The sequence below is a fragment of the Psammomys obesus genome, unplaced genomic scaffold (assembly GCF_907164565.1).
Source record: "Psammomys obesus unplaced genomic scaffold, mPsaObe1.curated_primary_1811, whole genome shotgun sequence".
Classification (NCBI taxonomy): Eukaryota; Metazoa; Chordata; class Mammalia; order Rodentia; family Muridae; genus Psammomys; species Psammomys obesus.
In genome coordinates, this window is record NW_026596463.1 from 5,541,030 (window position 1) to 5,566,397 (window position 25,368).

Sequence of the window (25,368 nt, forward strand, 5' to 3'; positions counted from 1 at the left end):
GTCCCGCCCTCCTCCGAGCCTCACCCCCGGGCCGGCGTTTCACTTGGTACGCTTCAAGATGGCGGCCCCCATGGTGCGGTGTGGGTCGCTCCTGGCTCGAAAAATATCCACGTCTCGCCTTTCTCTCGCAGGTTGGTGACGGCTGCCTTGGAGCTGCAGCTCCTTTAGACCTCTCAACACGCTGTTCGCTGAGTGACGGGAGCGATGGGCTTTCAAAGAGAGCGTAACTGCTTCTAGGATCCGGTTGCTAGAGAAGCCGATTAGGCTATTGGTACCGAAGAAAGAAAAAAAAATAACATCTCCTTAAGGATAGAACCCGCCAATCCAAATTTTAAGAAGTGTAGGAAGGCTGTGACGTGAGAGGTTTTGCGTATGTCTTGCAGGTCCAATATTTTAAACTAGTAGGTCTTTGGCTGAGCAGGAAAAACCCGAATATGATTACTTCTGGAGCTAGAACTGTTCTCTTTCTCCTGAGATTTCTTTGGAGGGGCATCAGGCAGAAGTTTTCCTCACTGCCTCGAACTTGATGGTCCGGACCCTTGGTCGTCACTTCGTGAAGGAATTTTTCAATAGTAGCCTCACTTCACCTGATGACCTTGGTCACAACGTCTGCCTGACGTTTTTTTAGTTTTCCACGTGTAGGTAAACAAGTAGAGCACGTTGAGGTCTTGAGTGGACATCACTCAGAGCCTTTTTAGTGGACCTCATGCTGAAAACATGTTTTAAAGTATTTACAAAAGCCAAGTTTGCAGTGGTCACAACCTCGTATTACAGAAGTGAAATGTAGCAACCACACCTGGGTGTTTCCATTGCTGCTTCTCTCCTGCTTTCAATCGCCTTCCTTAACACTGGTTTAAAAAAAAAAAAAAAAAAAAGCAGTGCACTTGCTCACACTGCTTAATGTACAGCCATTAAGAAACTTCATAGTTGGCCTCAAGAGTTTTCTGAAGATAAAGTGTTTGAACTACCTGGTAAGAATGTTGCATATCCCACATTTGACACATTGATAGGAACAATACTTGGCACCAAAGTAAGGATGGTTTGTAGAGCTACTCAGGATATTTAATTATGATTGCTGGTAAATTCTTTGAAGTCAAATAAGACCCATTGTAGTAGATAAGGGAGATTGTGTTGGTTGCTTATAGTGTCTGGGGCAACCATTCTAACAGCGAAATGGAAATTACATCGAGCAACTTGACAGAACCATTAATATAGCAGTTTGGTTTCAGTTTAAACTGGTAAATTTATGGTAAGCTGCACCCGTGCTATTCCAACACTTAAGATTTGGATATGAAGATAAATGACTTACAGACATTGAAATGTTTGAGCTGGAAAAATATTCTGCTTTAGACAAATTCATGACCAGATATGCAACACTTTGAGCCTTCTATCTAGTCTACTTAAAATAGGATAAAAGAGTACAGCTAAAATGAACAAAAAGATGGCATTAAATGAGATAGAGCAACAACAACAAGACAAATAAATGGAAAGGTCAGAGGAAGGAAGCTTGCTGGGTACTATTTAGTGAGTCCTTAACCACCATGCTCAGACAGGCAGTGTTCTCTCATTCTGTGTATGAAGAAAGAAAATCAGAAACGCTGTGTGATTTGCCCAATTTTTTATAACATGTATTATTAGCAAGGCAAGAGTTAAAAGTTAAATTGTGACACTAAAGCTTATCCATTTCCACAATCACATTATTTCCTTCTTTTAAAAACAAAGCAAGCACAATGCTTGGAGACATTTGATTAAAGGCCTAAATAGAACCAGATGTAGTGGCATACACCTTTTGTCCCAGCACTCCGGAGGCAAAGAGGCAGAGGGTGGCGGATCTCTTGAGTTCAAGGCCATCATGGTCTACAGAGGGAGTTAAAGAACAGCCAGGACTACACAGAGAAACACTGTTTCCAAAAAAACAAAACAAACAAACAAAAAGGCTGAAATAACAAGTGTGTAAGGATTTAAATGGAACGGATATGATTTTCACCAAATTTGAAGTTCTGGTCTTTCTAAGTATTATAGAATTCAATGGAGAAAATATTTCTTTTTGTTGAGGACACTTATTAGAGAATATTGTTGCTCCAAGGAAAGCGACCTAACAGTAATAGGCTTGGGAAAATTTTAAACACTCTAGTCTTTGAGGCAGGGTCTTGTATGTAGGGCTGGTCGGTAGAAACCCTGTATAGAGCATGTTGGCCTTGAACTTGTAGACACTCCCACCTTTGCCTCCAGCCTGGCTAAGCAAACATTTTAAATGGCATGCACAGAGAGGGATTGGGCAGGCTGAGACCTAAGCCTGAATTCAGATGTGGTCTGAGGACTTTCATTGTCACTACCCAGTCACTTAGATGTGTGGAATCTGTCTGCTCTCTAGACACACCGTTATATGAGGTTATTAATATTTACTATTGGTTTATCTTCTAGTAGAGCTTGCTGTTAATCTTAAACAGCTGTATAACCAAAGCACCACACAGAGACTGGGTTTTTAGTTAACCTAGAACACAATGCTGGGCAATATTTACTCCCTCCTAAACCTCCAAGCCCTCACTCAGTTTCCTAACATTTAGATTTCCCACGTTGTACTTGCTTTTTGTGAAATCTTAGGTCTGGTTCATGCTCCACTTCCTCCAAGATCTCTCCTCCAGCTCTGCTTTCCTAGCTCTCCTCTCTCCCCTTCTCCTCCCACTCATCTCCTGCCTTCTGGCTCCTCCCTGCTCAATATTGTGTCTAGTTGCTTTATTTTGTCCTGTTTACACAAGAGTTGAGACAGGTTGCTTAGAATGAGTATCACAATGCAATATCTGGATTGAAACCAGAGTTGGGGGTGGGGTGGAGGAGAAATCAGTATTTGAGTGAACAAGGGTAAGGTGTATACATTAAAAAAAAAAAAAAAGCATTATACCAGCAACATACAGAACTACTGTATGTTGCATTTTAATGAGATTCATATGCAGAGTAAAATTGGACAGTCTGATCCAGGTCTTTGCTTCTGGTCCATTTCCGTTCATCCTTTGCCCACAGCTGTAGAAATTCTTTGGTTGTAACATTAATATACAGACCCTCAGTTAGTGTGCAGTAATGGAAAAACCTTTGGTCTATATGATACTCATAAAGCATCACTGAAAGGTTAATGTGTTGTTTTATTTTACTTATAAAAAAGTGTGTGTGTTGAGTATGTGTGTATGCATACTTGTGTGCACATGCTTGAATATGAAGGCCAGAGGTCAAAGTCAGGTGTCATCTTCAGTTCTTCTCCAACTATGTAAAACTCAGGTTGTAATGCTTGGGCCATCTGTTAGGATGCTGTGTATTTGCCTTTTATTTTGGAGTTCTTCTTTTCCTTTGCTTGAGGTAGAATTTACATGCTGTTCAATTCACACATTAAAAGTACACAGTTCTGAGACTTTCAGAGTTGTGCAAGCATCTTTACAACCAATTGTGTGATATTTTTATCACACCCCAAAGAAATCTATATTTATTGCCAGTTACTCTCACTTTCTCAATCCCCATTCCCAGTTCTAGGCAACTTGTAACCTACTTCCTATCTCTTTAGACTTATCTGCTCTGATGTTTCATGTAAGTAGAATATAGTATGTGCTCTTTTGAAACTGAAAACTTTTCACTTAACATAATGTTATCAAAGTTCTTATCTTTAAATTGCTGAAATGTTCCATTATAATGATGTACCAAATTTTGATATATAACCTGAGGATATTTTGGTTATTTCTGCTTTTTATCCACTATTAGAAATACTTCCATGAACATTGGTATATAAATTTGATGCAAATTTAAGTTTTCATTCTTCCATATACCTAGGAGTAGAATTGCTAGGTCACTTGGTAATTCTGATAACATTTGGGGGTGCTGTCTGTTTTCCCATGCACCTGCACTACTGAATAGTCTCACCAGCAATGTATAAAGTTTTCACCCCGACTATATTTTTGCTTTGTGATTGTGTTCTTCATAGTTGGTGGCTTTGCTTTCTATTTCCCTACTGGCCAGTGTTGGTAAGCATCTTTGCTTGTGCCTCTTGATTTTGTGTGTGTGTGTGTGTGTGTGTGTGTGTGTGTGTGTGTGTGGTCTTAGGAATTGAACATGAGGCCTTCCATTTGCTGGGTTAGCACGCTATTACTAATTGCCCAGCCCTTTTGTACTAATCTTTAAAAAGTTTTATTACGTTTATTTATTTACTTTGTAGTAGAGGGGAGCACATATATGCTCTGGTACTGTGTGGAGGCTAGAGGGCATTCTCTCTCCGTCCAAGCGTTGAACTCAGATTGCCAGGGTTAGCAGCAAGCCCTAAACCCCTGAGCCATCTTACTGGCCTAGTACTTGCTGGTTTTTAGACTAAGTTGCTTAGGCTGACCTTGAACTAACTCCGAAGCCCAGAAAGGCCCTGAGCTTGGGAACCTACTCCTTCAGCCTCCTCCATGGCTGGGATTATAGACTTGTATCACTAGGCCTAGCATAACTCCCCCCCCCTTTTTTTTTTGAGAAGTATCTGTTCAAATCCTTTGCCCACCTTTCAGTCGGTTGTCTCTCATTGTTAAATTGTAAAGGTATTTTATGCCCCTGATACAAGTTACTTATTTTTTTCCATGTTGTAGATTATTTTATCACTTTCCTGAGAATATGCTTTGAGATAGAGAAGGTTTCACCGTTGTTGAGACTGCCATCAGCTCTTCCTTGTTTATTCTGGGAGTCCATGTAACTGAGCACTGTTTATTCCCAGCTGCGGGGAATCCAGCTCTGCCACCTGTGTGATGCTTCTAATTCACCTTTCAGGTTTCTTTTATCCTCATGGAGTTCTGGGTCACTGATAAGATACTTTTATTTCCTTTATGCAAAATATGGATAAATATGGTAATCTAAGTCAAATAGAGATGTTTTCAGGATTGATAACTCATCCATTAATGATTAACAATAGTACTGCAGGTTATTTGTGGTCTGGGAATGATTTTAGGACTCTGAAAAGCTGGGCTGTAATTAAATAGCATAAATGACTTTCAGTTCTAACGTTGAAAGAAAATAAGCAGCATGCTCACCTGAAACTGTCGTGGAGCTTTTCAGCTTGTTCTGCATTTTGTCGTGAACCCTGCGGTATTCAATTAGAGCGTTATGTTAGAATTTGAAGAAGTACATATACTGGTAGTTGCAGATATGACAGAAGTCATGTTTGGTGAAGGTCTGTGAAACAACATGCCTTTTGAGATGATTGTCTCTCCCTCAGGTAAAAGATGCCTGCTTTCTGCAGCGTACGTCGACAGCCGCCAGTGGGAAGCCAGAGAGAAGGAGCAATGCCACCTGGGTAGGTGCTGCCCCGTGTTCTGTCACTTGTGGCACTCCACACGCCTCGCATCATATGCTCTCATGATGCATACATGAAAAGATACTTTTACAATGACTCAGCTCACAGAAGTACACTTTAAGTCTTAAAAAAGCTATGATCACACATGGAGGCTTGCCTTTGCCCTTCCATTCCTAAAACTGTCTTTATTATTTGCCTTGATGGTTACACCACCAAGGTTGTATAAACAATTTTTCTTGCTTTTCGTTCACTGTATTCTGTAGTTTTCACACAGCTTGTTTCTGTTTACAGACTTTTACACTTTATACGTTTGTCTTTTCAAACTCATTGTTTTCTTAACTTCTATATCATTGCCAAGTGACAGATTTGGAAGCAAATTTGCAGTCTCATGGAAGCCATGAAAAAATAGTGAGTGTCTTCCCAGCAGCACGCTCCTCCGCTCCCTGTTTCTCTTGTTCAGATTGCAGCCTTTCTTGTATGAATTACCGGGCCTAAGCAATGTCACTGACCCCTCACAAGCACCTTTTCCAAACGCACACACACTTCCGACTGCCCTGCCAAACATGGCCCTGCAGAGTGACATGATCAGGGACCAGTTATGAGACTGTAGCGCCCTGCACACGGAGGCAGACCTAACATGCCCACCTACCTCCACACACTTGTTCTCTCACTGTCCTCTGTGCTGTGTTAGATGAGAGCAAAGTCTTCCTTTATGATGGACTCTTCCAGAAGTGCAGGGACATAGCTGTCAGTTCTGGCTACCTTTTTGGATGCTTTGGAATGTTTGTGGTCTTCTCTGAGAATGTGAGTTGCCGAGTTGGCCGGCAGCTCTGAAATGGGCTTGTGTGGACAGGGCCAGGCAGAGCAGAGCTGGGCAGGGTGTGAAGGTGAGCGATCAAGACCTCCACAGCCAGCCTACAGTAACTTGAGATTAAATCTACATACAATGCTTTCTAAACATGCTTTTTAAAATTTATGCAATTACATGCTGTAAAAGAGAAACAAAATGAAGTAATTTGATGAATAATCGTGTTTTGAAATGTGAAGAAATATTTAGGCCTCACTGAGGACTTGGAAGTCACCTCATGCTTTCATTCTGCATGTACAGCTTTGAACAGAAAGGACAATATGCATGGGCACAGATGTACTATACTGGTGAAATCAGACATCACAAGTGTACATAGACTGACATTTTATTTAGAAAACAAGCAGCTTTTGGCAAAGCTCTGAATAAGTAAAAGACATTGAAGAACGCATTAATGAAAATGTGGCCTATTTTTAATTATGAAAGAAGTTCTTTGTGTTAATGTGTAAAGTGAAATCAGTTCCATTAATTAGACAGGTTTTTAAGTAGTAAAAAATAAAAATGTCTCTCACTGAACTTGGAGGTGAGCTAGCTACCAGCAAACCCAAGCAGGCTTCCCACCTCTATCCACAGTGCCCTAGAAATGGGATTACAGGCCTGCACACAACCTCTCTAGGCTTTTGATGTGCACTTTGGAGAGTCATACTCAGATTTTCACACTTGTGCAGCAAGTACTCTTAACTTACTAAGTCAGATCCTACCCCTGGAAGTAATTTTCAGCTTACAAAAAATTATCGAGTTTCTCCTCAACCTTTGCTCATATGCACTTTTTGGTACCATTTTGATGTATTTGCTCTTGCTTTCTAATTCGTGTGTGTGTGTTCTGTTTTGTCCCTATCAGGGAAGTGTGCACATGCTGTTTTTTTTTTTAACTATCTGAGAGTTTGTTTCCTACATTATAGCTCTTTATCTTAAATTCTTCAGTATGCGTTATCCAACATGTTATATACCATAGCACATTTATTGAATTCGTTAATTAATGGATTTTTCATGTCTTTTATTATTTAACTCTTTATTATTTGACTTATTTATTGTTTTTTCTTATCTTTTTTTTTTATTTTTAAAGGGCAAAATACTCAGACAATTTAAATACAAATCCAACAGAACCATTGTTGGTCAGTCATAATGCCATCATGTGTCCTCGGAGTTCTCTCAGTGAGGAAGAAGGCTCTGATACTTTATTCATACACATCCTTCTTATCTGCAATGTAATCTACAATTTCTTGTGGACACATTAACTTCTCTGCATCTATATCAGGGATTTTAAACCCAAAGTCATTTTCCATGGCCATAATAATCTCCACTTGGTCCAAACTGTCTAAGCCCAGGTCCTTCATAAAATGAGAATTTACTGAGAGCTTTTCTGGGTCAGTTTTGTCATAGAGTTTCAAGACATACAGAACTCAGTCTTTGATTCCCTCTAACGTCAATGGGGGTGCTTGACTATACTGGCCGCACAGGTGTGTGACCCTTCCAGGCACCTGCGCGAGGGCCAAGGCGGGCTGCAGAGTCCCGGGTCTCCTCCAGGTTCCCTCAGTGCGGAGAGTGGTGCTGAGTGGCCGAGACAAGGCCGGTGTGGGAAGCTGGGACAGCGGTGCGTAGACCGTGGGCAGGCGGTGGACACAGGCGGAAAGGACATGGGCCGCCATGGCTGCGCCAACCCAGAATCTTTTCTTATCATTTTGACTTTTTATTATTAATTGTCCTTAATCACATTTTTTCTACTCCAGGTTCATGTTGCAGTTAAATCAAGTCTTTAATTTGAAATTATTCCTTATCCTTTTTTACCTCTTACGACTTTTCTTATCTTTATGATTAGGTGCAGTTTTGCCTCCCCAGACAGGCTGCTTTCTTATGCCATGACCCTGTCAGGCTGTCTGAGCTGCACACAGCTGATGTCTCTGTGCCTCCACCAGGCATGTCAGCTGCGGTCCCCTAGTCGCATGCATCTGATTTCTCAGCTGCATGACTTTTTTTTTCTCCCTCTTGACTGTAAGTAGGGAGACATTTAACATAATGATGACTTCCTGCTGCTTCTCAAGTTCCCCTAAGATTTTTTTTCCCCATTCATGCTCTAGCCTGAGTCAGACTATACTGTGAAGGTTGCAAAGTGATGATTTTCCAATTCTCCGTACTTACTTAGCACCCAGCGTTCTCCTTAGGCAACAGCCCTTGCTTTCTTTTGTGTTTCTTTCTCATTTATGCATCTGTGTTCATACATTGTGTTGACATCTTGTTGATTTTTGTGATGTTTTTCAGTGGTTCATTTCTGTCATTATGTGGAAGTCAGTGTCCCATGCCTGCTGGCTAGCATAAATGCTTTCTCCTTCTCACTCCTTCCTTCTTACCATTTAACTGTGTTGTCTTTCCCTTCCCTAGCCTGGGCTCAGCCCTTTCTTGGGAACTCTTTCCAGTTCTGTGTGGAGTGGGTGGTATTGGAACAGGGTCTGGTGTTAGATGCCATTGATTTCTTACCTGCTACCCCAGTCTCCAGCATCTGCAGGGGGGTTTCCCTGGTCTGGATGGGGTCTCCTGTCTGCTTAGAGCGTGGCTTCCAAGAGAGGCAGCATTTTTGTGGGGAGAGTCACACCACTGCATGTTATGCAGTTTCTCTGTCTTCTACCCAAAAAAGTACCAGCTATGTCTTCCAGTTATCGTGAAAGTCACCGATAACCTACGCATGTTAAGATGCCCCCTGAAGTCAGTTTTTCTCTTAGAAGCCACTGTTCGAGGGATAATTCCAATGTAGCTTCAGCTAGTTATATAGCAAAGGTTGTTCTCGTGTGCCAAACATGAGTTTCCCACAGTGCTATGGAAATATAAATATGGGAATGGTGCATTCTGGGAAAGCATGTTGTTAAACATTTTTTGTAGGTATGGAGGAAAGATGAGGAAATGGAGACAGCCGCTGTTTGTGTCTTGTGTCAGGTATAGTTAGATCTGTTATATGGACAAAAATCTAGGGATCCTTGTCCTAGTTACATGAATAAACAAGTTGTTTGCCAAAGAATAGGATGATAATCTGCGGCACATGAGCATCACCGGGAGGCAACCATCTCCTCTCTGTTAAGACTAGTATTTGGGAAAACAGGAAATTACGATTTACTGAGCACCTCCTGTCCTTGCCTGTCTACCTCCAGTGCCTTGGTACATTTAGTCAGAACTGTTTCCCTACCCTGTGTCTGTCTGTGCTTTCCTTAGGTAGCATGATGTGGATTCTGTACCCAAGAGGCTGCCATCAGAGTTTGTGTCCCCGCCCGTGTCTATAACTATAAATCAGGGGTGGGTGATGCCTGTCTTAGTTCCTAAACATTCATCCTAGAAATATGCAGAATGAGTGAATCCCTGGGTCCTTAGTGTTTGTCCCTGTGTCCTTAGTGTTTGTCCCTGTATATAATATTTCATGTGAAATAAAGTTTGGAATTCAGATTGCTTGGAAGAAAAAGAGCCTTCGGGGACTGTATTTTCCCATTGTATAGTAGAAAGTGAACTGCTTCCTTCCGCCTCTGCTTCATACGTGCACATTTTTCAGTGTGACAGCTTGCTTTGAGGGTTGAGATCTGACTGAGCAGGGCTGCAGGCTGAATGCTCCGGGGCCCCCCTGCTGCATCTCCGCCTGACGGGCAGTAGATGGCGGGTGTGGTCCTTATGAGAAGCGCTCTTCCTCCTGCTGGTGGCGCGGGCCTATGGGGAACCGTGCGCTCATGTGGAGCACCGTGATTGGACTCGGGGCTGGGAGGGCCGAGAGGTGCTCGGGTCGGGCTTCCTGATTGGAGGAGGGAAGAGGGCTGATATGAGGCATTTCGTGCTGTCGCGCCCATTGGCACAGGAGCGGGTGTGGCGTTCTTGGCTCCGCCCGACGAGGCCTGGAAAGGCTGCTCCCGCCGGGCCTGGGGTCCTTGAATTTAAAGTGCTGCATTTCTGTTTTCTTGAAAGATGCTTGTTGCATTGCCTTGTGCATTCGAATACAGTGAGTTACCACAGAGTGAGCACACCTGTCTAGGAGATGGAGCATTCTTCACGCTCTGGAGGCCGGGTTGTGCCTACCTCTCTTCCGAGACACCCGAAGTCCTGACTTGGGACACCATAGGCTTCTTTATAAAAGCGTTTTTCAGGAGAAAGTATAAACAGGAAAGTAGAGACAAAGCTATAAAGAATCCCGTGACCAGCCGTCTGCTTTCAGCAGTTATCAGCTCAGTTTCTTTATGTCTACTACTCGTCCCTATTTTTTGGATTGTTTTGAGGCAAGTCCCAGGAAAGCAAATAATTGCTCACGAGTGTTTGTGTGTGTTTCAAAAGGATAAGGATTTTTTAAAGCCATTGTTACATATAGAACAGTCACGTAAATATGAAATAACCAGCGTCTGGTGTTTTTTGTTTTTGAGGCAAGGTCTCACCGTGTAATCCTTGCGGATCAGGCCAACCTTGAACTCAGATATCCATCTGCCTCTGCTTCCCAAGTGCTGGGATTGAGTGTGTGTGCCACCGCGCCCAACCATCTTCTGTATTGTTATATAGTTTTAGTGGCCTAATTGAACACGGACCCAACTGAAGCATGCCAATACAGTTGACTGTACTTTCTCTTGACTCTTCAGTAAAATCTTTTTGTAGAAACATAGGGGTGAACCAGATTTATCAGTTACTAATTTGATATCATCAGATTGCTCAAGTAAATCTGTTACCTAATCATTTCATATGTGTTTTGATGCGTACCTCCAAAAGATGAGTGTTTTTGAAGACAACTATAGTGCCATAATTAAATAACCCAGCACACATTTCCTCATGTCTGAAACACGCTCTCTTCATTTAGAGAGGACCTACGCGCGTGTCACACTCACCCCGGCAGACTTGCCTTTAGTAGTGGAGCTCACATCCTAGGCCTGCTTGGTTTTCCCTCTGTCCCGTATAAACGGTGGCTGTAAAAAAGTAATTTGGTCAGATTCAGGCCTTGGTTTTGGTTTTTGTGGTTTTTGTTTTTGTTTTTGTTTTTTCATGGTTGATGGTATATCTGAACTTATTTTTGGTCATATTTTGTTTGTGATTAGTCTTATCCCCTGTTTTTGTTTTGTTGTTGCTTTTGCTTTTATTTTTTGTTTGCCTGGGTTGTAAGAGTCAACATTGTTACGAAGTCTACACGTGCCGACTTCTGAGGTCAGTACAGCCCAGACTCTCAGGGATTCTTAGACATCTGGGAAGCTGGGGTACAATAGCAGTCTCCCAGACTGATGGCTTTCATTCTCCACCGTTACTGCAAAGGTTTAGTCCTTGATGAAAGAGCCAATTGGTGACTTCTGTGTGTTTGATTTAGCTGCTTGTTACTTTGTGGCTTAGAGAGATTGTATGTTAATGCATGGAGCTGAGTGGAGGAGAAGGCTTCAGAAACAAACTCAAGGTCAAGTTTCAAAAAAACATCAGAGCTACTGTTGAAGTTGGTGGAGAGCTCACGGCCTACCTGAGCAGCCATTTCCCACAAAACAGCAGCAGACAATGAGGTGGACTGCTGTCTGAAGGGCTCTCTTAAGAGTGCTATTTGGGGAGCTTAATTCTTTTAGACACAGGGAGATATTTTTCTTGGGTATCATGTTCCTGTGATAGGTGCGTACTTCCTGTCCACTCATCTAAGTTTATCCTAAATTCCCTACTTTGTGAGTGAGTTCTCTGAGTCCCAGCTCTAGCCTGCTGTAGGCTCCAGGGCATCCTTCTTATCTGAAAGGGGAGGCCTCACCTGGGTCAGGGTTGAAGCTAGAAGTTGAAGGACTCCAACCTCCGTTCATTCCTTGTTCTCCTTGTCAGTGTTCTCTGCGCCAGCTTTCTATCACTGTGACAAATACCTGAGGAAGACAGCTTTTAAGGAAAAGGAGCTTATCATATTCCCTGGCCTCAAGGTTTTGGGCCATGGTTCCTTCTCTCTGAACTGTGGTGGAAGCCTATGGAAGAAGGCAGTTCACTTATATGACAGGCAGAGAGTGCCTCCCCAGTCCCCTTCTCTTGCCTTAGCTAGAGGTGGTTTGGTTTGTACTTTTTTCCCCATTCTGCTGGTCTGAAAGTTGTGCCATCTATCCCCATTTTTAAAAGATTATTGTCCTACATCTTCTAAGGTAGTTATTTAACTCACATGCTAATGCTCACCACCTTGTCTTTTAGGACAGCTCACACACACATGCACACACAGAGACAGAGAGACAGAAAAACCATATGCTAGTGTTCACTGCTAAAGCTTTATCCTTCAAAACACCTCATTTAAGCAGCTATTTTGACACCTTTATTTACTCCCAATTTTTCTGCTATCACCTTCTAAAGATAAACCTGCTAAAAATCAACCCTGGAATAGTGCCTTAGTGAGTACTGCTAATACATTTTGTTTTGTTTGTTTAAAATATCTTTACACTGACTTTTTTCTAGGTGTACAGCACTTGCCTGTTAGCATTCCCTTCTGTCATTTTGCTCATCTAATTTTATTGCTGCCTTGTGTGGTTGAAAATTCTGCTAAATGAAGAACTTATATTTCAGATCCATTTCCCCGTAGTCTTTGCTGTCCACAGCCATCAGCTTCAGTATGTGTTCCGGGGGAGCTGAGAACCTAGTGAAATGTCTTTGGCACAGCCGGTTGAACAGAACTTGAGCATCTGTTGGCCCCTCCCTAAAGCAGAAAGTGTGACTTTGGCTGTGGAAGGCCACGGTCCAGAAGCCTGTGGCGCTGGCCTTCCATAGGCTGCAGCTGTCCTGCCTTCCTAGCCCTCCCACCCTTGCTGTTTTCTGCCTCATTCATCACACTGTTGCTGTAATGCAGGGTGATTGGTCACATAGTGTATTTGCAGCAAGCCTTTCTGACTTGAAGTGTTTAAACGTTACTCATCGGATGGGAGCTCTGCAGCTGTGGCCTCTTTTGAAGCCGCGGCCAATTCTACTTGACTGAAGATGCCTGGGTGTAAAGTCTTCAGAGAGAATCTGGTTACCATGCTTGGAGGTGATCAGTGGCCATCTCAATCCTGCAGTGGGCGAGACGCTGTGTGGGCTCTGTGAAAGGACAAGAGAAAGGACCCTGGAGGCCATTTTAATTAGGACAGCATCTTCTGATATTGGCTTTTTGTTTATTTGTTTGTTTATTTTAATACAGCATAAATTTTGGATAAAGGGAGGTGATAACTCATATTGGTCATTGATGTGAGTGGTCATAATTATAGATTTGGTAGCACAAAAGAGTTATTTGGTATCTAATTATGAGCAAGTATACTTGACAGTATTAATCCCTGATAGGAAGGGGTTTTAAGGATCTGTTTGTGGGTTTTATAGATGCTGTAATCACCTGTTTCAATACTTTTTAAATGGTCATTTTAAAAGGCTATTTCTTTACATCATGTCAGCTCTTAGGAGTTTTACCAAGTTGTTTTTCCCCAGTTGCTATAAAGCAGAGGGGAAATTTCCCCAAGGAAAGAAGAAAAAGTGCTTAATGTGCAGTAAGAGGTTACCAGTGAACAGGTGTCTGTTGAGTCTCTGAATGACTCAAGATTGTTCCACTCCCCCAACGCCCACCATGAGGAAGCCTGGGAAGTGTAATCATTTATTCCTCATCCTTCTTTTACATATTTCCTGAGTGCTTTTCATGGAACTGTCCTGTAAAATGAGTGTAGGTTGGTGAATTCAGTTCTTCCCTGACACTTTTAACATAAGGGAAGGAGAGGACCATCTTACATGGGCATTTGTAGTTAGTGATTTTGGTTCAGAAAGAGGATAATAGGATCTGAACTGTTTAAAAGCCTCCCTCAACCTGCATGCTTGACAGCAGTTCAGTTGTAAGAGTAAGGTGATGTGTGTATTTGCGTGGATGATACAGCCTACATGTGTATCTCTGCATGTGTGGGCGGAGGCTAGAGGAGAGCCTCAAGTTTCTTTCACGTTGTTTTTTAGGACAAGATTGCTCACTGGTCTGGAACTTGCCACGTCAGCTGCCTGGCTGACCAGATAGCCCCAGTGACCTGCTGGGATCATAAGCACACGCCACCATGCCTGGCGTTTTACATTTGTGATCAGACTTGGGTCTTCACGCTTGCCCGGCAAACGCTTTACCAACTGAGCTATCCCCTAGCACCCTTTGATAATTAAAGTATGGTCAGTAAGAGATTGAAAGGGCAGCAATGGAGATGATGAAATAAATGTATATATTCAAATCTGGAGTTGATAGGTGTTGTTGGCAGTTACTTAGAGAGTGTGAAAACCAGTGGGATCAAGGGTAGCTCCCGCTTTTCCAGCTAGCCAGCCATCTCTTGTTACCAGGAAGGGGAAAGCATATTTAGAGTGGAGAGTTGAAGAATTTTAGAGGACATGCAATTGGATGGCCTATGAAACACACAGATGGAGATATCGCTGTACAACTGGAAGTGCAGGTCTGGAATGAAAGGCCACTTGGGGTAGGTATTTACACACAGAGCCTACTATGAGGCTGAAGCTGTGGGAGAGACTGCCATCATGCAGCGCCTGAGGCCAGTGAAGCCGTAGCGGACTCCGCTGCGGAGACCTGAGCATTCTGACATCTAGAGACACAGAGGTGATCCTGGAGAGGAGCCTGAGAAATGGGCTGAGGGTGCGGGATACATGTTTTCTTAAGGATATCTCTAGCTAAAGAGAGGTCAAATAAGAGAGGCTGGAGAGCTACCATTGGCCTGGGAGATCTGATACAAGGATGATGCTCTCTTGATTAGTTTGGCAGTGAAATGGGATAGAATCATCAGCTGACAGTGAGGGGAGCTAGAAAATACTGTAAACTTGAGAAACAGTGTTGTGTTGTGACATAAACAATTTGGAGTGTGTGTTGCCTAAGACTGCAGGTGATTTTTAGCATCTGAGATGAGTGTAATGCCACAAGTTCCAAGTGTCTCCAAGGATGTTCTGTTGAGAGGCACCCACACCTGGATGGTGGAGGGTACTAATCAGGAAGGACAGGCAGGGGCTTCCCTGCTTTGCTCAGGAAAGGTATGAAAGTGCCCTTTGTAAAACCTTTAGGGCAGCTGATTTGACTGGTGTGCACTGCTGGGAATAAGACAGCGACAGGTCCTATGCTTGCCCTCATGTAGTGTCTGTTCCTGGACTTGACAGACATAATTCTTTGTCTTTCCTTACACAGGGACCTTATTGATCCATTTAAGAGCTGAATTTGCCCTTTTTAAGTTATTATTTTATATTCTCTAGTTCAGCGAATTATTTAAAACTGTGACAACAGTCAGTTGTCCTCAGTTTCTGAAAAAGAGCAAGAGTGAGCATCTGTTCAGATACTGACTTTGTAATGTTCACAGCCATCTGGCAGGAGCCAAATCTGTTAGATTTTTATGGAGAAATGTGTATGTTTAACAAGGTTCTTTCTCCTTTGTCTTCACAGCTGATCTTGCATCCTTAATGGACAAAGCATATGAAAGAAAGCTGCCTGTTAGTTCTTTGTCAATATCACGGGTAAGACCATTTTAAACCTATTTTCAAAGAAGGAAACAAGCAAGCAAGACTGCATGCAAGGCTGTGTTGTAGAAATGTGGAAACATGGGAAATAGAATTACCAATGGATAGTTTATGATATAGTGGCTGAAAGGAAAGGAAGTAAAGATACCAGACTCAAGTTAGCAAGCACGGATTTATAAAATATTTTTCCTCGGGTTACATTATCCTGTGTATTTAAAGTTAATGTAGCCTTCAGTGTAAGAGTAGTTAACATAATTTCAGTAGCTGATACTAATGTTGAGCTGACTGCTGCTAGGTAGTGGTTAGGAAGACAATCAGGCCAGCCATCAGGAGTGGTAATTGGTAGGAACCACTGCAGAGCCCTTCCATGGCAGTTACTCGTCGAGTTTCTTGCCATACATCATGTTCATTTCCACAGGAGCCATATGAGATGAGCATGGTATTTGTGAGGGATGGATGGTGAGGGAAATTTCCAGAATCACAGTTTGTAGGCAGAAAGGCTGGAACATCAAAGCCCACCTCTGTTGCCTCCATCAAATGTGCCTGGTCTTGTCTTGATGGTGATTTAAGGTTATGATACTGGGCAGCAGTGCTCCTGGGTTTCCCCATTTCCAGGTTGAGGGTGGTTGTAGCTCCCTTGGAGGTGATGAGATCTTAGGAATGCCTTTTGTGGAAGTAAGCAAGATCCTTCGATCAGGACATTCTAAATCTAGAAGAGGGAAAGGAAAGAATGAATCTTTCCAGCCTTTTCTCTGTGCCTTTTGTCCTCTTAATAGGGAAACAGTTCAGCTGCCATCAGTTAGATTTGTGGGGCTCAGATCTGTCACAGTGGAGAAGAAATTGAGAGACCATTGTTTTCAGGGTGGCCACCCCTCTTTGGGCTATAATACCCGATTTTCGTTTAAACATCACTTGGAGCTTTAAAGCACTTTTTTTTGTGCATGTTCCAACCTGAGACTCATAGTCCTCAGGGCGGAAGCCTGTAGCTGTTGATACAGATGGAGCAGCCAGGTCCCAGAGGGCCCGTGCCATCTGTTTGTGTGAGAGCAAACTATCAGGAGAGCTGGTTCTCAAGCTCAGGGCCGGTGCTTGCACCACATGTTATCTGCCCTTTAATGGGTTTCTAAATCAAACCCACAAGTCCTGGTTATTTTTAGAACATCTCCCTTTTTTCTCCCTTCTCTCTCTTCATGGGGTTTTAGTTACACTCACAGCCTGCCTAGACTCTCGTTCTGTCCTCCGTCTTGTGATTCCCACCTGAGGGCAGAGTCCATCCTTGGGTGCTATTTTCTGCCCATTTAGACACATTTAGGAACATACTCAGAGTTTTCACATTTTTGTTTTCAAGTGTTAGAGATTGAACACAGAGCCTCATGAATTTTGGTCCAGTACTCTCCATCAATGAGCTGCTCTCCCAGCCACAATGCTCCACAGATTTTGTAGCTTGATGAGAGCCCTCAGTCCTGACATGCTTGTTCCATATCGGCCCTAAATCAGAGTGAAAGTGGTGCACACTGGTTTCTCTACACTCTAGGTGTTTATGTTCTGAACAGTATTGTTCCCGTGTTAAGAATCTCCACCATTTCAACCTTCATTCCCTGAATTTTGGAGCAGAAATGATGTAGAGGAAAGAGAAAGGGGCAGGGGCTGTAGACAGTACTGGGAACAGCTCGTGCTATCTGAGCAAGGCTCGGGTTTAGCTTTTCCTGGCTGCTTTGTTGTTTGGTTTGGACCAGGATTATTCTCTACATATAGGAGAAGCTACAGTGTGTGTGTGTTTTCACCGGTGAGAAGGGTTTTTAAGGTGGAGGTTCACCACAGGGGTATCGTTACAGTAAGGAGAGTGCATATCTTCTAAAGAGCAGTGTATGAACTAGACAATGGCATAATTGTATTTTTTTTTTCTCTCCTGTAGTTTGTGGACAACATTTCATCTCGAGAAGATATAGATTCTGCAGAGTACTATCTTTACAAGTAAGCTTTTCTTCACTGCTGGTGTCACATCCACTTTTAACACTTTGGGTTTTTATTTTTTCTTTTGTAGTACTGAGAAGTTTGTGAGAGAGAGAGAGAGAGAGAGAGATATCTTGAACCCAGTTACATTAACAAAAGATTCATGTATTTCCTGTTCCCATGTAGACTATGTGAACTCCTATTCACTTCAAATCCAAGCCACTGTACTTTGACATCTTGTCGTTTGCTTTAGTCAGAACTAATGCTCTTATTAAGATATCTTTTTTAAAAGTCTATTCTTTTCATTATCAGAAAAACTGGCTGTTTCTCAGCTTTTTTTTTTTTTTTTTTTTTTTTTTAGGAAACATTTTTGTGACTTTGTGGATGTTTTGAGTCTTCAGGGTCGGGGTAAACCATGCAAGGACAGTGATAATGATGTATGCTAGCTGTCTAAATGAGTCCTTCCCAGGCTCAGAGTTTATACAAAGCATAATATAAAGCCTCAAAACAAGTTTTGTGAAAATGAAAAGTTACAAGCTATGAACTCTTGGAGTTTCTCTTAAGTAACTGAAATTGGGGTTTAAGCTAGGACACCAGAGACCTGACCCTCTGAGATACTTCAACTAGGTAGGCCTTCTGTGGTTCTTGTGGCTAGCATCCCTAGAGAATGACTTTTGACTTCTCAGAGGGACCTTAAAATCACTGGCCTAACATGAAGGCATATTGAACAATTTATTAATCTTAGCCTGCAGCTTCTGGCTGTCCTGCCTGGAACAGTTCTTATTCCCTGAGCGGGTCCATCACTTAGAGCATAGGTTTTCAACCTGTGGGTTGTAACCTTTTGAGAGTCAAATGACCCTTTCACGGGGGTTACCTAAGACCGTTGGAAAACACAAATATTTACAATTCCTAACAGTTATGAAGTAGTAATGAAGATAACTTTATGATTGGGGTCAACACATCATGAGGAGCTGTGTTAAAGGGTTGCAGCATTAGGAAGATCAAGAACCAGTGCCTTAGAGTAACACTTACTGCTGCCATGGCATAGGCTCGCCACTGTCCCTGTCACAGCCAGTAGCCACCATCATGTTTTAACTGACTGATGGAAAGCTGATGGGCTTTCCGCCGTGGATCGGGGCACAGGTAGCAGCTGCAAGCTCCATCAGCTCCCAGGACCTGAGGTACATTCTCCCTTCCCATCTTCTTATCCCAGGAGAACATTTGAAATCTCTCGACATCATGGATCTGAAAGCTTGGGAACGCCAGTATCTCTGGGTACCAGGGATCTTTACAGGAAGTCTGTTGTTGAGGCAGCAGAAGGGATAAAAAACATCTGGACATTTGGGCATGGGCTGTACGCTACTCTGTGGGAGCTGACCACAGTGGGACACACTGCTTAGGAGAGAAAAGGAGCGGATGCTGTAGTTATCACGGCAAACTGCAGGTGTTCAAGGCAGTGCATTCGTTGACAGAAATCCTACATCTGAAGGGAAAATAAGAGTAAAAGTGACTCAGACAGTCGGGAGGTTAAAACTGACAGACAGCACTTGGAAAACAGGGCATTCGGAGAGCACCAGCGGAAGTAAAGCATGTAAAAGACAACTGACACAGGAGGAGGGAACTGAGGCAGATATGTGAGGTGGGTGTGGTTTGGGCTGGGTGTGGTTTGGCTTCGAGGTTGGGAAACAGGCCTGGGAGTGCTACACAGGTGTTCTTCACCCCTCTAGAGCACTCTTCTGGAGTGGTCTTCAGGCCCTCCTAGAAGCCCTGGGTAGTGGGTAGGGAAAAATGAGGATGAGAGAGCCCAACTGTGCTGCCACAGGCCCTTCGCTTCTGTCGGAGAAGTCATGCCTCCATATACTTTCTTTGTTGGGGTCTGCAGAGAACGTTTTATAGAGATCTACAAATTGGGTAAGCATGAAAATCACATTTTAGCAAATCAAATGCTAATGCTTAGCATTTTCTTCTGTTGTGAGTATAGATGGCAGATGCCTGTACTATTTGCAGCATTTGTCTTTCTCACCAATTAAAATCATTGATTTTTTTTTTTTTTTTTTTTTAACCATATCACATTTGTAGCAGATGTTTTAAAAACTGCTTGTCGCAGCTTAGAAGCTGGTAGTTAGACCTGGTCCTGGCTCTGGGGTTTCATGCACTGATGATGCAGCACATACCTTGCCTCATCTGGAAACTTTAGTATCTTGATACTTGTATCTGGGTAGTTAGTTTCAGTTGTGAAAAAACAGTTTTGAGAATTTTACAGTTTTAGCGTGGACTGTGGTTTCTAGAAAAGGCATGGCGAATGTTGAATCCATTGTCACACTGTAGAAAAGGCTGCAGTTCTTCAGGGAAGGATCTTTTCCTCAGAATCAGAGGCCTGCGTTGTCATGGAGAGTAGCATGCCACCCAGTGATGAGAGGAAGGCTCAGCTCAGAGTCTGGCTGTGGTGTGGCAGCACATTCGTCCGTCCATGCTGCATCCCAGCCCTCCTCAGTTGATTAGCTGACCTGGCACATAACAGGCGTCCCTGGTTGGGGGTGGATGACAGGTCAGGAACAGCTGGGGGGAGGCAGATGGCAGCCTGCGTGTCTCCGGGTCCCATGTTGGCAGCCCGCCGGAGGACCAAAATAGCTTCATTTTTTAATAAGCAGAAATGTTGTGATGGCTCCTTGGAAGGTGCTGTGGGGAGAGTGTTTGTTAGGGGTGAGCTGCTTGCAGATTTACATAATAGTAGTTCTCTTTGAGGTCTTAGAGATTGTGTTCCACAGCCTTCTTACATTTTTCTGTTAACATATTGCTTAGTCTCTGTGACACACACTTTTTTAAAGTCTAAAAGTCAAAGGGCAGCAAGCAAGAGCTTATTTTTTAGGAAAAGTTCCCTTTAATACTTTTAAGAACAGCAGCTTTAACACTGCGTGCTGTGGTTGTTTTATTTGCTAATCCTTACCACAAGCCTGGGAGATGGTTAATTGTAATTAATGCTCTGTATTAGACAGGAGCAGATTGGCAAAATTCGTTCATGCCTCACCAGAGATTCATGAAGGCTTGGTGATAAGAATGAGAGCTGTTGGCTTCTACTACTTGAGAGTCTATACTTCCCTCTGATCTTTGAGCCTGGAGCTAGAAACAAGAATATGGTGTGGACTTCATATACTTCCCCAGGTGTGGCTTACCATTCCTCGAGTGATCTGAGGTGATTGCCGCCTTTATTACAATGGGGAGATGACTTGCCACCCGTAGGGGCTCTTGTTCTAACAGGCCAAAGCAGTCCAGGCTGTTAAGAATACCTGTGGATCCATCTTTGTATAGACGTGTCCTTTCGTTTCTCTGGGGTGAATTAGTAGGAGAAGGGCTGGAACATATAGAAGATACATGTTTGACTTATAAAGAATTTGATAGTTGTTTTACAAAGTACTTAGCCCATTTTAAAATCCTAGTGGAATCTCATTCCTCTCCACGTTAGCTGACAGATTAAGCTGGACAAATGTATATTTATTTTGGTTTAAATTTGTAATTGCCTGGTGATTCCTCCGTTGACAAAATGTTCAGGTTTTTGCCTTGGTTTAGCAGTTGTTTTCTTTTTACTGACTTTGAAAGTTCTTTTTCTGTGTCTTGTGTTTTTATTCACTTAACATATTTTTCAAAGTAAGATTTTATCTTTGATGTAAATCAATTTTTCCCGAGTTTTGTTTGTTTGTTTGTTTGCTTTTATGGTTTTGGTGTCATCTAAGAAATCTTTGCCCCCACTGAATGTCAGAGATAATTTTCTCTGGTATTTTAGTATAGAATTTTATAATTTTAGGTTCTATAGTTAGATCTATAAATAATTGAGGGTTTTTGTTGTTGTTTGTTGTGTTTTGGGTAATTGTTTGGTTTGGGGTTTTTTGCTTTTTGTTTTGTTTTTACATAGGATAGAAAAATCAGGTTTTGTTTTGTTTTTCATAAAAACATCTGATTTTATCTAGACTATTTACTGCAAACACAACACTGTTTTTGAACACTGCCTTGAACCTCTTGGTAGTAATTTTCATATGTCTTTTTCTTCCATTGATCTCTGCTTTGATTTATTTGATGATATAAATATATTGTCTTGGCGGCCATAGCTTTTAATGTCTTTTCAATAGATAACATGGATCTAACAAGGCTCTGCTTTAGCAAAGTTCTTTTGGCTAATTAGGTCTTTTCCATTCTGTCTTTATTACATGTATATACACATTTGCGTTTCCATATGTTTTTAAGATATATTTTTATTTTGTGTATGAGTGCTTTGACTACATGTATTATACATGTGCACTCTGTGTGTGCCTCGTGCCCATAGAGGCCACAAAAATGCATCAGATCCCGTAAAACTGTAGTGTGAGCTGCCATGTGGATGCTGGAAACCAAACCTTTTTTTCTGCAAGAGCGGCCATTGATCTTAATTACTGAGCCATCTCTCCAGCCCACATATGCTTCCCTTCTTTTGTTTGTTTGTTTTGTTTGTTTGCTGTGATAGGGTCTTAATGTGTAGCCTTGGCTGACCTAGAGCTCACTATGTAGAGCAGGCTGGCATTTTACAGAGATCCGCCTACCTATGTCTCCTGATGCTTACCTAATGCATGCCACCATGCCTGTATGCAACTTTAACGTGGAAGTGACTAGAAATAAACAGTTCAAGCAATATGTATTGAATATCTAATATATATTTAGAAAAAAGGGGAAAAGATATAAATATAAGGAACATGAAGGGAAAGATTAATTTTGTTAGTCAGCTACTCTTTTTCCACTGAAACAAATACACTGCTCTGATAATGTTTGAGGTGAAAATACATGAGGACAAATACCAATTACTGAATCAGCTCTGTTTATAAGGGAAATTCTAGAGCCAATAGAAGATAAAAGAGTATTTCTTAAATTCGCTAAAACTGTAGTGTATTCAAAGGAAAGATGCTATAATCAGTACAAGTCCAGAAAGACTGCAGATTGTTAAGAATAAGTGTATATGTAGAGCACTTCAAAGTCCAGACAGATCCCAAATATAATAGGTAAATTCTCTGTCTTTTTATAACAAGGTATATGTTTGGGGTAAACTGAAAGAGGGATTAATGTTGTCAGCAGCAGATGTGCATAAAAAAAGATAGGGCTTGACTGGGAAAGTTGAAGTAAGGACTGACCACACGGCCTGCCATCAGAGAGAGCTGCCTGAGGGAGGACTGAGAAGCAGGGCTGATAGATAGAGGGAGAAAAGGATTGCAGAAGAGAGTTTTAATCTGTTACGATTATATTGATATTAAATTTGTAAATTGGCACATGCCTACATCTCAACACTCAGGAAGCTTAGGGCAAGAGGGTCATGAATTTGAGGCTAGCCTAGGCTATATGGTGAGATCCTATCTCATAAACAAACACAAATTTATAGAGGGATGTTTAGCAATATAAAACTTATAAATGATATTCTTAGATCCAGTTGTAGTTTCAGATATTTAATCTAATATAACCTCCTACATATGAAATACTATCCATTGCAAAAAGCAAAACTTTGCCTATTGGCAGGAGGATACTTAAATTAGTTATTCTGTAACCATGTAGTAAATGGTATGCAGTGATTAAAAAGAATCGGGGGCTAATGTTTGCTTGTGTCTTCTAAAGAATGGTGACAGAATTAGGTGAAGCTGGGGTCTGTGAAATGCGTGCATGTGCTGTGATACGTGTATGCGTGTAACTTGCGTGTGTGCACAGAATGTCGTGGAGTGGTAAGCACTATGTGAGCAGTGTTTTCTCTCAGAAAACACTTCTGCGTAACTTGTCACTGAATTCTCTCTTGGGCCTTTCGAGTTTTATGCTGTGTGTATAACGTAGTCAAGGAGTATTTTTTAATGATCCATAAGATAATCATCATCAGTAGACTCTTGAGAAATGTGTATAATAACAAAGGTATTCCATGAAGATTATTAACAGTTTTTTTTATTTAAATAGATAAAGGTAGAAGGGAAATTAATTTTTCCTGCTTGCAGTGATAAAATAACTGACCTGTGATAATAATCAGCAGTAGACATGAAGAGAGAAATGTATTATACACAGGAGGGGAAAAATAAATCAACAGAGTTAATGAAAAGTTGAAAGCAAAGAGGATTGGAAATGAAGTCCTGGCTAATGGGAAAATGACTGGTGCGTTGGCAGAGGTACTGAGTCGGAAGCAGATTAGAAAGCAGCAAGAGGCTGGACATTTCACCTCTTACTGTCCACATATGTGTTTCTAAGTCTGCTGCCTTCTGCCCCTGATTGTACTGAGGCTGTTAGAAAAGAGCTGGCCACAGACCTTTGGAAGAACAATTGCCAAAACATACCATTAGGTCTTCCTGGCATTCTGACACCACCTGGGAATCTCTGAGGCTTGTCAACTCTAGAATCTGAAATGGAAACTGAAGTGACTTCTATAAAGTCTCTGGCCAGTCAAGCTCTGACAGCTGTGGGTGGAGCGGTGACTCAATCCAGGGGCTTATCAAGTAGGCCAGTGTAGGTTATCAAGTAGGCCTGTGCCTGGTTTCTCCAGAGACAGTCTCAGGAGGAGCCAGGACAAAGACACAATGAGTGCTTAACATACTTTATGACAGAGTAACAGTCAGACCTAAAGAAAGCCTAGCATGTAAAGAGACCAGTGTATGTGGAGGGTAAGTGCTTGCAAACCTTGATATTGTCAGAACAGTAGTTCTGGATTAAGCCCCAGTTTGATGTTAACTGTTAAGCCCATAACAGCTACCCAGAGGAGCGCCTGGCCTTGTCTCATTAAGACTGAAGCCCTCAAACTTCGTGAGCATGAGGGTCTGGTCTGCTTAGCTTCTCAGAAACACTGATCACTTAAATGTTATTGTTAATATTTCGGTCAATTTTGTCATGATTATCAAAAGAAACCAGTAGATGTAAAACTAGATCACAGAAAGAATGGGGTTTCTGATCTGTTGTGGGTCTTAGTTGTAAATAGCTGTGGTGATCCCCACTTACTTTCTAGACAGCTATTTGTTGTGTAATATTTATCTTCCTATCTTCTATCTATGAAAGGTTCACAAAGCACATTTTTGATGACTTGCATATAAATGGGAAAGAAAAGGGCTAAAGAAATCTATTCTAATAGCTAGCTTCCAAAATCTTTAAAGAGTAACTATTTAAAAAAATTAAGATTTATTTAAAAAGATATTCTCTGGATTCTGTTTCATGCAGTGTAGTCCTGGGATCGAACTCTTTCTACTGGCTGTGTCCATGGTCATAACATGGTCAGGATCCCTGAACCAAGCCTGTGGGACTCACAGATATAACTAGACCCTCCTGCCGATTGTGAGTTTGTAGTTATTCTCAGGGCCTGGCACGGTGTTTAAAAAAGAGCAGAGCAGATAAGCAGAGGCTGCAGGGAGGTTTGCGGCAGCAGAAGTTGCAGTTGGTTGCATCATGAGTTTTGAGGCCAAAAGCAAATAAATTCTTAAGTATTTCCAGATGTTCTGCATCTAGAGAAGTGAACACTTATGAGCTTTGAGGCGAATTTTCTTCACTGATTGTCACTACTGTCATTTTCATGATTAGGTTTCCCCTTGTGTTTGTTTTAAACAGGTAGGGGTTTTTGAGGCCTGTTCTGTTCCTTTACGTAGCAATGCTGGTTTTAAGACAACACCCCCCCTTTCCTAGCCAGTCTTAGGTGAGCTTGGAACTTAAAACTAGGTCCTTTTAGCACTAGACTAAGCAGCCTCTGAGGGAAATAACTCCCTGCTTCCTGCTGCACACCTCAGGGGTGAGTGCTGCCCAGAGGTGATGCTCCAGGAAGTCA

The 25,368-nt window shown here is 42.1% G+C and overlaps 1 protein-coding gene and 1 pseudogene across 2 annotated transcripts in view; one reads left to right on the forward strand and one right to left on the reverse strand.

The window, feature by feature from the left end:
• Positions 1–42: 42 nt before the first annotated feature.
• Positions 43–25,368, forward strand: part of Mrps27 (mitochondrial ribosomal protein S27) — a 69,079-nt gene continuing 43,753 nt past the window's right edge. For both annotated transcript variants that reach the window (XM_055598393.1, XM_055598394.1), the window contains exons 1-4: positions 43–131; positions 5,231–5,308; positions 15,547–15,617; positions 17,536–17,594. In XM_055598393.1, the coding sequence (XP_055454368.1) occupies positions 59–131; positions 5,231–5,308; positions 15,547–15,617; positions 17,536–17,594 (281 nt within the window). In that variant the 5' untranslated portion in view covers positions 43–58. The remainder of the gene's footprint in view (positions 132–5,230; positions 5,309–15,546; positions 15,618–17,535; positions 17,595–25,368) is intronic.
• LOC129670007 (acyl carrier protein, mitochondrial-like) lies at positions 7,245–7,822 on the reverse strand (annotated as a pseudogene).